The following is a 15,354-nucleotide window of genomic DNA, read 5'->3' as shown; positions in this document are numbered from 1 at the left end:
AGGGTGTCTCTGAATCCACTATTAGTGAGACAGAGCTGGTAAGCTCAAGAGCATGTTGTGCTGGGATATGTGTGACTTTCCCATTGAAAGGGGTAAAGGTCCCTTTTAATACTGGGTAGGGGAAAAAAAACGTTGTGCGCATAAGAACTAGGATTCTAATGAATATGTTTAAGGTTTTTAAAAGTTAGAACTACACAGCACTATCAATTCTGAGTGGCACAATCTTCCACAAGTCTGTGTTCACAAACTAGAACATCCTATCAAAACTGGATGAAACACAAACCCTTTGAACTTCCATACAGACATCACTCCATTCCATGCTCATCCTTCTGAATTTCTTTGATTCAGTAGACAACAAACTGTTGCTATGGATCCAAATACGTCATAATAGCCTATTTAAATTTCAGAATAGAGGCTATAATGCACGGACAAATGGCCACCATTAGGTCGTATAGGCAAAGTAAATGAATCACTGTCAGATTCAGGGATCTCTCTTTCTGATACCTAAGTTTTCCAAACAATTATTATTACAAAATATTTATATATTGCTTTTCAACAACAGAAGTTCACAAAGCCGTTTACATAGCAAGTGTCTGAAAAAATCTAACAGTCCTGCCCAACCAATAGCTGCCCTGGGGGCTTCTTCAGAGAAAGAAAAGCAGGACACAAATACCTGAATGAATGAATATTAAACAAGGAAACAAAATACAGACTCACTCACTCTTACAGAGTTGGTCAGTACTTTGTGTCATAGTTTAATGTCAACTGAACAAACTGTCACATATTTCATAGACATGGCATGTGCCAGTCTTTGTGCATTTCACCATCATCTGGAGACATAGCATCTGCAGCATTTTTTTTTTTTTTTAAATTGTGAGCTTTTGGAGGACAGGGAGTCATTTATGAATTTGGTTGAAATACAGTATATCAATAATCATCTCTCTTTTTCCTCCCCCCTTCTTTTGATAAAGAAAAGGAAGCATTTAGTTTCTTTGCTTCAGATAACAGACTTGAAAGACCGTGGCCAATGCCTGATGAGTTAAGAGAAAATAGTTTTACAATAATTGTGTAGATTCCATAAAATTGACAAACACAACTTGAACATTTGAAACCAGTTTTTATTTTATAAATTGTATAGCTCCTAGAGCAGGGGTGTCAAACTCTGAGCTGAACAGCATTCATGGCGCCTGCTGAGGGCCAGAAATAACATCATTAAGCAGGTAGTGATGACTTTAAGCAGATGATGGCCAGAAATAAGCACTTTGTTCTCACATAGAAACTCATGAGCTGCAGAAGAGAAAATGTACAAATTTTGATCATATAATTCAAGATATGGGAAAGCCCAGTTGTCACATGGGCCATCTTTTCAGCAGTGCTACTTCTGCTGAAGCATTACTTCTCAGCTAAGCAGCTGAAAGGTGCTCTGAAAAGTGACACCTTAGCAGAAGCCACTGCTGAAAGGGAAAGCCCTGCTGGCTCTGGGAAAGCCCAGTTATAACAGAGGTTGGATAAAGTGCTTCCAGGGGCTGTACCTGGCCCACTGGCCTTATGTTTAACACCTTTAGCCTAGGGTATGCCATTCTTAAAGTGGTGTTGATAAGGGGAAGGAAAAGCAACTCACATCCTTTGAATAGTAGCCTCTAATATACTTTTATTTAAAAATGGTTCAACATACTCTCTTATGGACTGTGCAGTGTCATTGCTTTACTTAACTATGCTGTATTCTGTGAAAAAAATAAAATGAATTCTTTAAAAAGACGTTTATTTCTAGTGGCTGCAAAGAGAGAAGTTAGAACTTCAGTACATAAGCCTCCCCCACAACACAGTTTTGAGAAAGCCACCACTCATAACTATAACTTGCATTCAGGGACCAAGGCAAATTAGGAAGCACTCTAAAGAGTAAAAATAATTAATGGGCTGACAGAAAAATCATAGACTAAGAATACCAAAAGCAGGGGGTAGTTGGACCAGTAAACAGCATGTAAGGACAGCTACCTATTTTTAGTGTATAACAGTGTTTCTCAACTTTTGACCTCTACCATACCACTTCACATGACCCACCTATTTGAAGTACCACCAAAAGTAACTCACAATGACATCCTTGCCAGTTACTTCTTGGTTGGGAGGCCAGATGCAACACCACAAACAGCAGTAAGAGGCACAGGGTAGACAGGAAGGCTTTTTCAAGCCTGGAAAAGCATGCTTTGGGGCCTCCTACCACTGTTTGTTGTGTTGTGTTGCATTCCTGGTCTCGCTGCAGGGTGGCAGGGGTCCTGTGAGCCCTGCTGAATCAGTTCAAAGGCCCACCTAGTCCAGCTTCCTGTATCTCACAGTGGTCCACCAGATGACTCAGGGAGAACACAAGACAACAGATACTTGTATCCTGTTGCTACTCCCTTGCATCTGGCATTCAGAAATAGCATACTTCTAGAACCAATAAGAATACCTATCATGGCTTGTAACCTGTGTTGGAATTTTCCTCCATAAAACATTTTTAAAATAAGAACAAAGAAACTGTATAAAAAATAAATTCTTTACAGTAGACTTCATGGGGGATGATGCTAAGCAGATAGCACTCCTGAACCATTTTTTTCCAGCAATGAAAACTGATGACAAAACAAAGCTGAAAAAAGAATAAATTTCTAAGGCAAACATGACAACCTTGCACTATAAATATTAATGTTACTTCTTGATATTTCTATTTAAATTATTGTATTTTAAAGGGACTATATTTGTGAATTTTTTTCTTCTTTGTCTTACACTAAAAAGTTCACATTACAAGGTTTGGACGCATGCCTGAGAAATCACATGTGAAATTGCTGATCTCAAGCTAATGTACACAATTTGCCACTAAAATCCATGTCCTAATGGGAGGATATGAAAACCATCACAATAACAGCAATCTTACCAAAACAGACAGGAGAGGGAAAGGGCAAGGAATTTAGACTGAAGGGATATGTTGGGGTCCAGATTAAGGCTCCAGGCCACCAGTTACTTCTACATTATATTTTAAAAAGCAGAGTCTGTAGCTACCACAAACTCTAGACTCAGTAAAAGCTACTACATTCCCTGATAGAGGTACCCAAATATCCATTTATTCATCCTATTTAAATAATCTTTTGTTGTCAACTTAAAGGATATATAGTGGGATATAACAGTCTATATCCAATATTAATTTCTACATTATAGGAAGGAAGAGGTTTAAATATAGATCTCATGTACAATCTCTGTCACATTAATTTTAGAACTAACATAGTCTACTTAAGTCGCTTCAAAAAAAGAGCATGATATTAGATGTGTGTTAGGAAGAACATCTTAGGGCCCAATCCTACCCAACTTCCCAATGCTGATACAGCCATGCCCACAGGGTGTTGCTACATCTCGCAGTGGGAGGGCAGTGGTGGAGGCCTCCTCAAGATAAGGGAAAGTTTGTTCCCTTACCTCAGAGCTGCATTGTGGCCGTATTGGCAGTGAAAAGCTGGATAGGATTTGGCCCTTGGTTAGTTCCAATCATTGATGATGATTACTTACAGGCATTCCCAGCAAACTTCAGCAATTTTTCTGTGAACTATTCCTCCACTTCCCCTGCTGTACAACAAATTGTTTTGAAATTCCCTTCTCCAGTTGCTACAACCCTTTACTAAGTCTGCAATCTTAACAGGATGTTAGGCTGGCGCAAGTCCCTTTCTGTAAAGCACTTTTGCGCCACTCCGGAGGCAGCTAGGCCGGCACAAGGGACTTGCGCTGGCCTCCCCGTGCTGTCACAGGCCCCAGGGAAGGTGAGTTTGCACTGGCCAAGCTCGGCTGGTGCAGGGGTCTGGGGAGGGCAAGGAGGAGGAAGGGAGGAGGTAGAAGGGAGGCATTCTTGGGCGGAATGAGGGCAGGCAGCGGGCGGGTGGGGAGCAGGAGGCGGAGCCAGGAGCCAGAGTTTTTGCCAGATCCTAAACGAGTTCCCAGGCAGATAGGACCAGCCCCAGGCTGTTCAAATTTGCACTACCTCCAGAGGTGGCGTAGATCTGAGTAGCCCCACAGGGGTTGCAGTGGCTCTCCCCAGGGTAAGGGGAAGCGATTCCTCTTGCCCTGGGTTGAGTCATTAAGCACCCAAAGCTTGCACTGGATACAGCGCATGCCCTCTGGTCTGCCTGTTCCAGCACAAGTTAGGACTGCACTGTAAATGTATGTTGGAGACACAGCAGTCAAAGTGAATCACAGACAAATCAGAACAAAAGTCAATTATCTTAGGATAGACTAGAGCAAGATTCAAAAGAGTAGTATTAAAACATATATAAAATCAGTCTTGCAGTGCAATCCTAGACATTAGACTTATTCCCAGCTGAGTTTATACAGGATTGCTGTCTTTCATTTTTATTTTACTTTCATATTTTTATTTTAAAAGGCAGAGTTTCTAAAGCTATCAGTGGATGAATTCAAATTTTATCTTGCACTATACCCAAAGCATTCTAAAATGAAAACAAAACACCTGGTGGTATGTGCATGGGGGGGGGGGGAGATGGCCTATTTCTCAGTTGTTCAAATGTGGCAAAAAAAATCCTGCAGAAAACGTATTGTATTTAAAAAAAACTCCCTCCCAGTTGTACCCCTTGATGCCACACCTGTGACCACCTATGCACTGCTCAGTGTTTCTCTACAATAACCAATCTACTCTTTTGCCTCTATACAGGTAGTGGTTCCCTCCCTCTGTCACCTTCTCAGCTTTGTGCCCCTCTTACTCTTATTAAGAGATCCCAGAGTGGCCACTGGGAACAAATGTTCCCTTATGGGTCTTTTCTAAGATGCACCAGCTCTTGAACTGGTGCAGAACTAAGGAGGCCTATATAGTGGCTTGGGAGGGGGCACAGGATTCAACAGCAGACTCTGCTGCCATCTCCCTCCAGCACTGCCTCCCTCCCTCCACCCAGTTCCGCCCTCTCTGTACCCCGAAAAGCCTCTCCACCACCCAGCAGGAATACTTACCAACAACAGGTCCTCCTGGAGCTGAGGCTGAGCACTGACTGGCACTGGCCTCCATGCCAGCACAGCAAGCTTACCAGCAGCACCGGAATGCCTTATGGCACTTTTACGATGGTCAAAGCCAGTGGTAGCTGAGGAGAGCCAGTGCTGTGGGCCATATGAATGGGCCCTTAGTTTACTTAACTGCTTTGAAGCGATGGTGCAGTCTGAACTGACAATTCAGAAAACAAACTCCTGAGAGTTCAATCTGTATAATGACTCTGAATTAATAACAAAAGTACCAAACACCTTTTATGTAACTTCATGCAGTCTTAAGGCAAAGCGTAAAGCAAGGTGCTATAATCTGCCGTAGATTACGCTAATGGTGGATCTGCCATGATTGTTGCTGGGTAAATTTAAGTACCAGCATCAGAGGTAGCGACATAGTGTTCTCTAAAGATTCCGTCACAGGCCTTTTAGAAACCTGCAGATCTCTGCTGCTGAAGGACATATCCTTCAGAACAAGAGAAAGTAAAGGGCAAAGATCTCTGATGAACCAAAATCACATCAGGCATCTTGGTGTCACCAGCTCAACAACCTATTTTTCTTCCTATGTTAAACCTCTAGAGTTGCATGATAAAAAATTTGCAACCTCTAGAATTTCACATTCTTCTTTGTCAAGTGTTGACTTCATGCATTTAAAAGTATTTGTATAGCGCTTTTCAGTTCCACCCCTGCCCCCAATTCAAAGCACTTTACATAGCAGAACAAATGAGATTCTATCTTCCTGTGTCTCCTCTAACTGACTGGCTATTTGCCTCAAGATATCTTTCAGTGAAACCATGTTAATTTTTCCCTCTCTTTCAGAAGTATTTCATGACCTCTTTTTTATATTTCCAGAGGTGAACTACTGCCATTAACATTTTGTCTGTTATTGCTCAAGAATGACTCATATGTGTCCTATGCATACATCATGCTCCCTATACATGCAATTGAGGGGGACGGTTGGAAGACAATTCAGTTAACAGGGTTTCATATAAATGAATGCAATGCCACAAATGCATAGCTTAAAAAAGACTTGATCATGAAAAGACAGGAAAACAAACAGAAAAAGGGATACCCACAAAGCTGTACTCCAGACAATCATGCAAAAGCTTAAAGTGCAGGAGTACATTTATCTATCCATGGATTTTCATCCCACCTCTTTATCCCCAAAGGTGTCTATAAGGTATACTGAATACTGAAATAATAATCAATAAAATTATGACACACACAAAACAACAAATATCAGCCAATAAAGACGAAACCAAAAGAGTACAGAAGAAAACAAACATGGGGGGCATCAATTAACGGAAATGACTATCTGAACAGAAAATATTTTATTTGCCTGGTTAATACCTAATGGAGATGTGCTAAATGGACCTCAATGGGGGGAGGTGATCCTATATGTGCACATGCACACCCATAGATGTGAACTGTGACTGATCCCAGGATGCAGTATGATCTGTGCCTTTTTTCCTCCCACATATAAGCAGCAGATTGTAATTAAAAACTGTTGAACTGGACATACACTTGCACATCATATCTTACTGCTTTCCAATTATTGCAAAGCATTAGAATGGGCAAGCATAACTAGACAGTAAGAGCTTAAGGTAAGTGTCAACTTCCTTCAGAAGAACACAGAGGGAGGACGAATCATCCACTGCAGGGGCTCAAACCAGATGGTGCCTTGATGATTACACAAGAACTTGTTACAGGAACTTATCTCTTACCACTATACACAACAGACTCTCAAAACGTCATCACTTTCAATCCCCACATGGCAAAACATACAACTGTTTTGACTCAAGCTTATTTTCACAATTATAATCAGAGATTCAGTATTAAAACCTGTATTAGACAACACAAGGAAACCATAGAAGCTTTGTACCAAAGATCTTACTGAAGTGCCTATTGGATTCCCATAGTAGCCTCTTCCAAAACATGCAGAAATATCTTCCTTGCTCAAAAGGATATCAATGTGTTAGAAAAAGTAACAAACACGTTGAATTTGCCACTAGACAATATAAACTTCAGAAATTATATGCCCTAACTTTTTGCTAAATGATCCAAGATGAGAAAAGGATAGTTTTCCCATGTAGTATTATCTCGAATAGTGCAAGATTAACTCTTAATTTCTGACAAGTTTTTTTTCAAAGTTACTCAGATAAGCATAGTAGCTTTGGCAAGCTAGTTTTTCAGAATTCAGAGAAGTGATAAGTACATGCAACTGGAAACTTAATGCCTTGGCTGCTCATACAGGTGCAGCCTATTTATCCACAGATTTTTTATCTGTCTCAATGCGAATGGGATGGGGGGAACTGAATGTCACACACACCTTTGCCTGCTTTGCCCTTCAGTGGCATCTCCCTTCTTTTCCAGGCAGCCCAAAACACTGCAAAAAGGCTCCACCTGGCACAGGCAAGGAAATAGCCCTGGAGCCATGGAAGAGGTTCCCCTTTTCAAAAGATTCCCCTTGGTCAAAAGATTACCAAGATGCAGAAATAACACAGTTCCAGCTTTGCACAACTGTGCTAAAAAATGTCCAAAGAGAATTAAAGAGAGAGCTTGCTCAATCACCTGGATATACATGCATCACCTTTATTTATTTTCAAAAATAAACCAAGAAGGTAGCCAAAAACTTGTCAAGCAACCAGGACTTTTTTCATTTGCTAATGTTCCATCAAAACTTATAAGTACAATGAGACAGAAACAGATACATGGCTTGAGTACTTCTTTCCTGGCTGCTGCATGTCTCCTACCTGTTCACAGTATGCAGCAAACCAGGATCTGGGCCAGTTTTGGGGAAGCCAAAAATTCTGGAGGTATCCAACCAATGGAATTCATACCATTGAAATCATATGCATGCCAGCTATTCTCTATCCCCCATGTGCTTGGAATCAGCAGCAGCAGCTGCAAACCCTCCTTCACTCAATGCCCCCAGCAGCCTCAAAGAGAATTCTCTTCCATTACTGCCACACTGTTCTGCACTGCGTCCAATAAGCTTCTCCCCATTCAATCCTAAACCACTGGCTGGCTTACTAGGAGACAGTGAGGAGCAATGTGGCAGCAACAGACCATCCTCTTGCTTCTGCAGAGTCATTTTACAAGGCACTGACACCTCCCCCCCCCCAAAGCTGTGTTGGGGAGCAGTACACACTATGTGTACAGATTCAACAGGGAGAAGTGACATTTGAACAGGATGGTAGACTCCTCACATTTCTGGTCATGATACAGTTCAACCTTCAGAATGATATAAGTTCATATTACACTGACTCCCAGATTGGTAGGAAGAGTTACTTAGGTGCTAGCTCATGGCAAACTCATAAAGCTAAGAATCAATAGAGTGCCTTCTTGGTGGTTGCCCCAGTCCTGTGGAATTCCCTGCTTTGGCAATACAATATTATTCTTCCTCTACCACTTGGTGACCTGACATTTTCTGGCAGGTCTTCAAATGGTTATTATGAATATATTTTGGTGCAGGGCCTCCTTTGTTCTGATCCTAGATTGGTTTTTGTCTTGTTGCTTATTTTGTACCTGTTTTCATTAACTGTATTTTTTAATAGTTCATATTGTAAGATGTCCTGGAACTGGAAAAAGGGATAATTTATTTTAAAATTCTAGTTCCAACAGAACAAAAAAGATTTATAACAGAAATATTATTTATCCTTCGTACTTTGCAGGAGCTTACCAAATGAGGCATTACCTGCATCATAGGATACTTTGTTTCAGCAGGACTTCCAAATCCATTAACACCAATGAAACTTGTGCTGAAATAGGAGTCTGTAAGACTAGCTTCAGCCAGGGCACTTCCATCTATACCTGGAACTAAAAGAGAAAGGAAAACCTGTTTTAGAAAATATCAGCATTGCAGACCATTTTCTCCTGAAAGCACAGAAACTGAAATTTTTACATCAAGCTAACTAAACACACACTGGCCACTATACAAGGGTAATAGCTTTGCAATTTGCCAATCTCTTGCAGCTATGAGCAGAAACCATAGCGGGCAAGAGCCAAGTGTCCTGCTAGTAACAATACTGCATGAACAGCCAACACTGGGTTGTACTATGTTTTAAACAGGGTCGTGGCTTGTGGGCTCAACACGTTCATGTCTTTCCCAAGCTTTACAGAGTACACTCGCACAAACCTGCATCTCCACATGACAGCCTATGCTTGTAAGGTACTGACCCAAAGCAACTGACTCTGATTTCTCCTCCTATTACCACTAATAACAGTAGCAGGGGCAAGTAGGAATGACTGGCCAAGTGAAACAAGGGATGGGAAGCCACACACAAGAAATCTTTTACCCACTGCATATAAAACTAAGCAAAGGGTCTTAAGTGCTGTTAAGGAGCTTCAGTGGTAAAGCACTTTCCCCTGTATATCAAAAAAGAGCAGAAATGTTTATTTTTGCTACTAGTACAACAGGTGGAAAGGCAGGTTGGCAGAAAAGACAAAACAGTTGGTACATAAGGAGCCTACTGAAACATGGTTTCCTCCAGGCTTTGAAAGAGAAAACGGAGATTTCTTTGATGAGGGATTTGGACCATGTTCTGAAAGCAGCAAGTACTGCAATGCAGGAAAAGGAGAAGGCAATGGAGCCTGTTCAAACATCTGCCTCTACCACTCATCTCCACCAGATTCATTATCTGGGTCCAAGAGAATCAGGTACATGACCTTCCAGTTTAGACACTACCTTCTGAATATAGCACGGGAACAATGGAGGAAGCATGTGAATACAAAGCCCAAACTCACCACATGTAGAGGGCTAAGTTATTTGATTTTTCTCTGTAAACCGCTTTGTGAACTTTTAGTTGAAAAGTGGTATATAAATAATAATAATAATAATAATAATAATAATAATAATAATAATAATAATAATAATAAAACAACTTTATTTTTATCCCGCCCTTCTCCCTAACGGGACCCAGGGCGGCTAACAACATATTAAAAAACAATAGAATTTAAAAAACATTAATACAAACAGATAAAAACATTTAAAAACACACTACAGGGCCATAAAAACAGTAGTCAGATTAAAAGAGTAAAAGAGCAGATCACCGAGGAATCAAGCCTGTAAAACTAAAAGATGTATAAAAAGTTAAGAAGGCCAGAAATCAGAAGGCTTGTTTAAACAACAGTGTTTTCAGGCCTCGCCGAAAGCTCTCAAGAGAGGGAGCCATTCTCAAGTCAAGGGGAAGGGAGTTCCATAATGTTGGTGCCACTACCGAGAAGGCCCTATTTCTTGCAGCCACCCCCTGGACCTCCTTGGGTGGCGGCACTTGCAAAAAGGCCTTCTCTGATGACCTGAGATGGCGAGCCGGATTGTACGGGAGTAGGTGGTCTCTAAGATATCCTGGCCCAGAGCAGTATAGGGCTTTAAAGGTCAAAACCAGCACCTTGAATTGGGCCCGGAAACGAATGGGTAGCCAATGCAGCCCCCGGAGAAGCGGGCTGACAGAGTCAAACCGCCTGGCTCCGGTGACCACACGGGCCGCCGCATTCTGTACTAATTGTAGTTTCCGAACCGTCTTCAGGGGCAGCCCCACATAGAGCGCGTTACAGTAATCTAACCTCGATGTCACCGTGGCATGGATCACCGTGGCCAGGTCTGCACGATCCAAGTACGGTCGCAGCTGGCGCACCAGCCGAAGCTGAGCAAAGGCCCCCCCTAGCCACAGCCGCCACCTGGGAATCCAGGAGCAGCTGCGAATCCAGGTGGACCCCCAAGCTGTGGACCTGCTCCTTCAGAGGGAGTGCAACCCCATTCAGAGCAAGTCGATAATCCAGCACCTGCATCAAGGATTTCCGAACCAGGAGAGCCTCTGTCTTATCCGGATTTAATTTCAGCTTGTTAGCCCCCATCCAGATCCTCACTGCTTCCAGACAGCGCTCCAGGCCCTCAACCGCCACCTTGGAGTCTGGAGGAAAGGAGAGATAGAGCTGGGTGTCATCAGCATATTGATGACACCTCACTCCAAACCCCCGGATGACCTCTCCCATTTATAATAATAATAAAGGTTCACACAGAGCCAAAGGGGGCTCAACAGTAGAAGATGTGTTCTTATCAGGAAGTAGTAGTAGTAGTAGTTGGCAACCTTCAGTCTCAAAAGACTATGGTATCGCGCTCTGAAAGGTGGTTCTGGAACAGCGTCTAGTGTGGCTGAAAAGGCCGATTCGGGAGTGACAATCCCTTCCACACTGGGAGCAAGTGCAGTATGTCCCTGGTTTGTCTCCCTGGCTATGGGCCTGCCTTCTTTGCCTCTTAGCCTCAGACTGTTGGCCAAGTGTCTCTTCAAACTGGGAAAGGCCATGTTGCACAGCCTGCCTCCAAGCGGGCCGCTCAGAGGCCAGGGTTTCCCACTTGTTGAGGTCCACTCCTAAGGCCTTCAGATCCCTCTTGCAGATGTCCTTGTATCGCAGTTGTGGTCTACCTGTAGGGCACTTTCCTTGCACGAGTTCTCCATAGAGGAGATCCTTTGGGATCTGGCCATCATCATCATTATCAGGAAGACCACTTGAAGTTTTAGCTAGTCAACCTACCTTAAAAATTCCATTTGCATTGCTATTTTAAGTATAAATAACATCTCCAACAGTCTAGAATTTAAAAGAACTACATGTTTCTCTGTCCCTCTGTGTGTGCGCGTGTGTGAAATGCACTGTGGTCTATGAGAGCTTATGCTGAAATAGATTTCAGGAGCTACAAGAGTTTTTGTTGTTTTTGTAGAAAGTTGTTTTGCAAATTATTTTTACATCTTCACTAAAAAGGGGCAAAGCTCCTCAACCCGGCATTAAAGGACACAGGACACTGAACATAGTTCAAATATGCTATGAAACATTTTTAGCACACAGGTTTCAGGTTAAGAGGAGAAAAAAAAATAAATGAAACTTTGCTGCTTCCCATAACTGCTTGAAATCTGTAGCACAGCTCATATACCTAAAGAAAATTGCTTTTAGTTTAGTAGAGACCATGTTGGTTATGTAGAGCTTACGGCTGACCTATTTCCGTTTAGAAACCTCAACCATATGTTTGCATCAAGTGCACTGTTTGTGTTAGCCTATCATGGAAGAATGCTGCATTTATAGCTGTGTGTGCTATTAATAGACTTATGAAAGATAAATACTGAATACCTTTTTACTACCAAAATTCATAGTTTGTTTTGTAAAAGGGTGATAAACAATTATTGCCTAATTACAATCCCTACAATTGCACAAGTCTGTGATGTTATTTTTACAGAAAAGAAATACAACAGAGAAGAGGTACATTTTCTCCAATTTGCTAAATATTTGTATATGCCACCTTATGCTGAAAGTTTGGGGCATCTAATATGATTATATAGATAAAAACCAAGGATGTAATATGATGTATATAGTAAAATACTTTAAAGATGTCTGTATTTGGCTTAGAGCCAGTCCAATCAAAGAGATCTTCTACTACCTGGAAGATACAGATACTGACTTTGGTGAACTGCCTGGGAAAACAATTCCATCATTGTGAGAAGCCACTAAAGAGGTCTCTGCACCCTTCTAATTCACACACAGTTGCATATGGCAACATTAAAGGGAGGGCAAGAGTGACAAGTAATATACATTAAATGCAAATTAACTACTCGTATTTAGCCAGTAACTCAGATAACAGTCTCTTTAAAACAAAGGAAAGCTAATCAGTTCCACATGTCAAGGGTTCACCTCTGGTGCTAAATCCCTACTCCAAATGGGAATTAAGCTAGCAGTTTTTTCAGATCTGGGAATTGCATTTAGTCCCACCTTGCAATATAGAATCAATATTTTATATATACATTTTTCTCTCTCTCTTTAGAAACTACTCTCTACCCCTCTCTGAAAATTGTGCTTGCACTAACTTAGATCATGGTGTAACCAAGCTTTGGGTTACAGTCAACCAAAGTTCTGTAAGAGCTGCCTCAGTATTTTGTTTGTTCGCTAAAAATGTTGAATAAAAAAACAAAATTCAGGAAAGCTTTAACTCAAAATTATAGTTATTCCTGGCTGGTTTACAGAGTGGATAGTATATTTTAGAACAAAGTTACAGCGAAGGTAAAGAATACAGACACAACAGATAGGCAACAGACCCGAGTACTGTTTTTTACTCCCCTCTCATTCAGACTTGGCCCGCCCAATCCTATGCTCACCGTTGCCCAGGGCTATAGCAGCATCAAAATGGCAACCACAATATCCTACAGGCACTGGGCTAGTGCCGGAAGTCTCCTTGGGGTAAGATGACAATGGCTCTCCTTGGAATTGTGCCCACTTCTGAGTGGACACACAACTGAGGAGGCCCTTGTCAGGCTGCCCAGGCTGGGAGGGAGCATAGGATTCAGCAGCAAAGCCTACCACAATAGGCAGCAGAGCAGGCGGTAACTCCCAGCACTGAGGCCTAAATATATGGTTTGGTCTTTGATTGTTAGGTTGTGTGCATATGTTTTGGTCAAAAAAAGCAGCAAGGGTGCCCAATCCAGACTAGTGTCACAGTATGGGGGAAGAGGACTATAATCCTTTGCCCCACCACAGTTCTGATTTGGATCTCTGCAGCTATCTCAGGAGATGCTAGGAAGCCCAACACAGGGCTTCTCGAGTCTGTGCCAGTGAAATAGCTGGCCCTGACTCAAGAAGCTCTATTACAGGGGTGCCCAAACCCCGGCCCTGGGGCCACTTGCGGCCCTCGAGGCCTCTCAATGTGGCCCTCAGGGAGCCCCCAGTCTCCAAGGAGCCTCTGGCCCTCTGAAGTTTTGTTGGAGCCCACAATGGCCTGACACAACTGCTCTCAGCATGAGGGCAACTGTTCGACGTTTCACGTGAGCTGTGGATGAGGGTTTCCTCCACTGCTTGTTGTTTCACATCTGTGATGCAGTAGCAGCAGCAAAGGAAAGGCCAGCCTTGCTTTGTGCAAGCCTTTTATAGGCCTTCCGCTATTGCAAGACCTTCATTCATTCATATAAGTTCCATCTTTAATATATTCATTTGTGTAAACTTATGTAAATTTATTCAAATTTTAAATGTAAATTAGTTCTTTTTTCCCCCGGCCCTCAACACAGTGTCAGAGAGACCATGTGGCCCTCCTGCCAAAAACTTTGGACACCCCTGCTCTATTATACAAGCTGGGGCTCTACTCTAGGTAAGTAAATGACTGTCCCATCCCCAAGTAGACATCTAGTTTGCTTAGATCGAGAACAGGATCCAGTGATAGCCATTTGGAGCTGCCACTCCTGTGCTGGATAGGATTGGGATCTAAGAATCTTCCAAACTAATAATGAGTTGCCAAAAATAACCCATGAAAAGTAAACTGAAATTTAAAAAAAATCTTGATCTATACTTTGTTTCAGAAAACAATCCTGAATAGGTAAGTAAACTCCAGTTAAGTTGCAATGACATCTAGCATATACCCTCAAATATCTCTTTTCATTCAAGTAAAAAAACTCAAGAACTGCTTAACAGCAACTAAGACCTCATAGTTTCCCAGTAGGAATTCCAGGTGGTGCACATCAGGATTAAAAGGGCAATTAGATCAGTGCAATGTTTTCTTCACAAATCTGTGCAAATCAAGAGCCACAATATGCTTGAAGTCAATTACACAGAACAGCCACATTCAACACCGTACAAATGGTAATGAAACACACATAAGTTGAACTGACCCAAATAACCATCCATGCAGGATGATTTATTACTCTGCTTCTTCCAGTGCTTCATCCAGTCAATACCGTAGTATTCTAATAGGTATACCCACTGTTTTTTCCACTGGGACTCAAATCACCCTGCTGACTATATATTTCTCCTAAAATGCAAGTTTTATCCTCTCTATGACATGATTAAATAACCATATATATCTAGAAACCTTGCAAGTCTCCATCCATTATCTAACAGACAGATATCTTATCAGATCCATTAAGTGTTTTAACTATCCTGTCTAAAGTTTTATTTTTATTATTGCCCCTAAAAAGCTCTCAATTCATCTACTCTAGTAGTTAAAGGTGTTGAAAATACAGTCACCTGCTATGAGTTTTAGTTCATCCCCCTTTCTTCAATATAAATCTTCTCCTACATCTTCTTAGAACACCAGTTCCTCCAAATGTACATCCTCATATACATTCTGATTACAAAAGAGCACTCAAAAAAACTCATTGGTCCCTACAACAGAAAGTATAATCCTCCTCCTTACTTTAAGTACTCTAAATTACATATAATTTATGCTATCACATTTCCTTCCTTCATTCTTACAAGAAGTTTGTCCTTTTTCCTGTGTTTATGTCAAGTGACCACATATGCACACTAGAGATATACTTCAGTAACTGAAACTATGCACCAAGGCTACCAGGGTAAGCAAACCTGCACTGCTACAGATCGCCTAAC

At 41.7% G+C, this 15,354-nt stretch overlaps 1 protein-coding gene across 3 annotated transcripts in view; it reads right to left on the bottom strand.

Moving 5' to 3' along the window:
* PAN3 (poly(A) specific ribonuclease subunit PAN3) overlaps positions 1 to 15,354 on the bottom strand; it is an 81,210-nt gene that overhangs the window by 59,071 nt on the left and 6,785 nt on the right. For 2 of the 3 annotated variants that reach the window (XM_066619593.1, XM_066619594.1), the window contains exon 2: positions 8,696 to 8,817. In XM_066619593.1, the coding sequence (XP_066475690.1) occupies positions 8,696 to 8,817 (122 nt within the window). Of the gene's footprint in view, positions 1 to 8,695; positions 8,818 to 15,354 lie in introns of those variants that run through there. The other variant, XM_066619595.1, reaches the window with a different exon arrangement.

This window comes from Tiliqua scincoides, chromosome 3 (genome assembly GCF_035046505.1).
Source record: "Tiliqua scincoides isolate rTilSci1 chromosome 3, rTilSci1.hap2, whole genome shotgun sequence".
NCBI classification, from domain to species: domain Eukaryota; kingdom Metazoa; phylum Chordata; class Lepidosauria; order Squamata; family Scincidae; genus Tiliqua; species Tiliqua scincoides.
The sequence above is the reverse complement of the archived record's forward strand: the minus strand, read 5'-3'. Positions and strand labels throughout refer to the sequence as shown.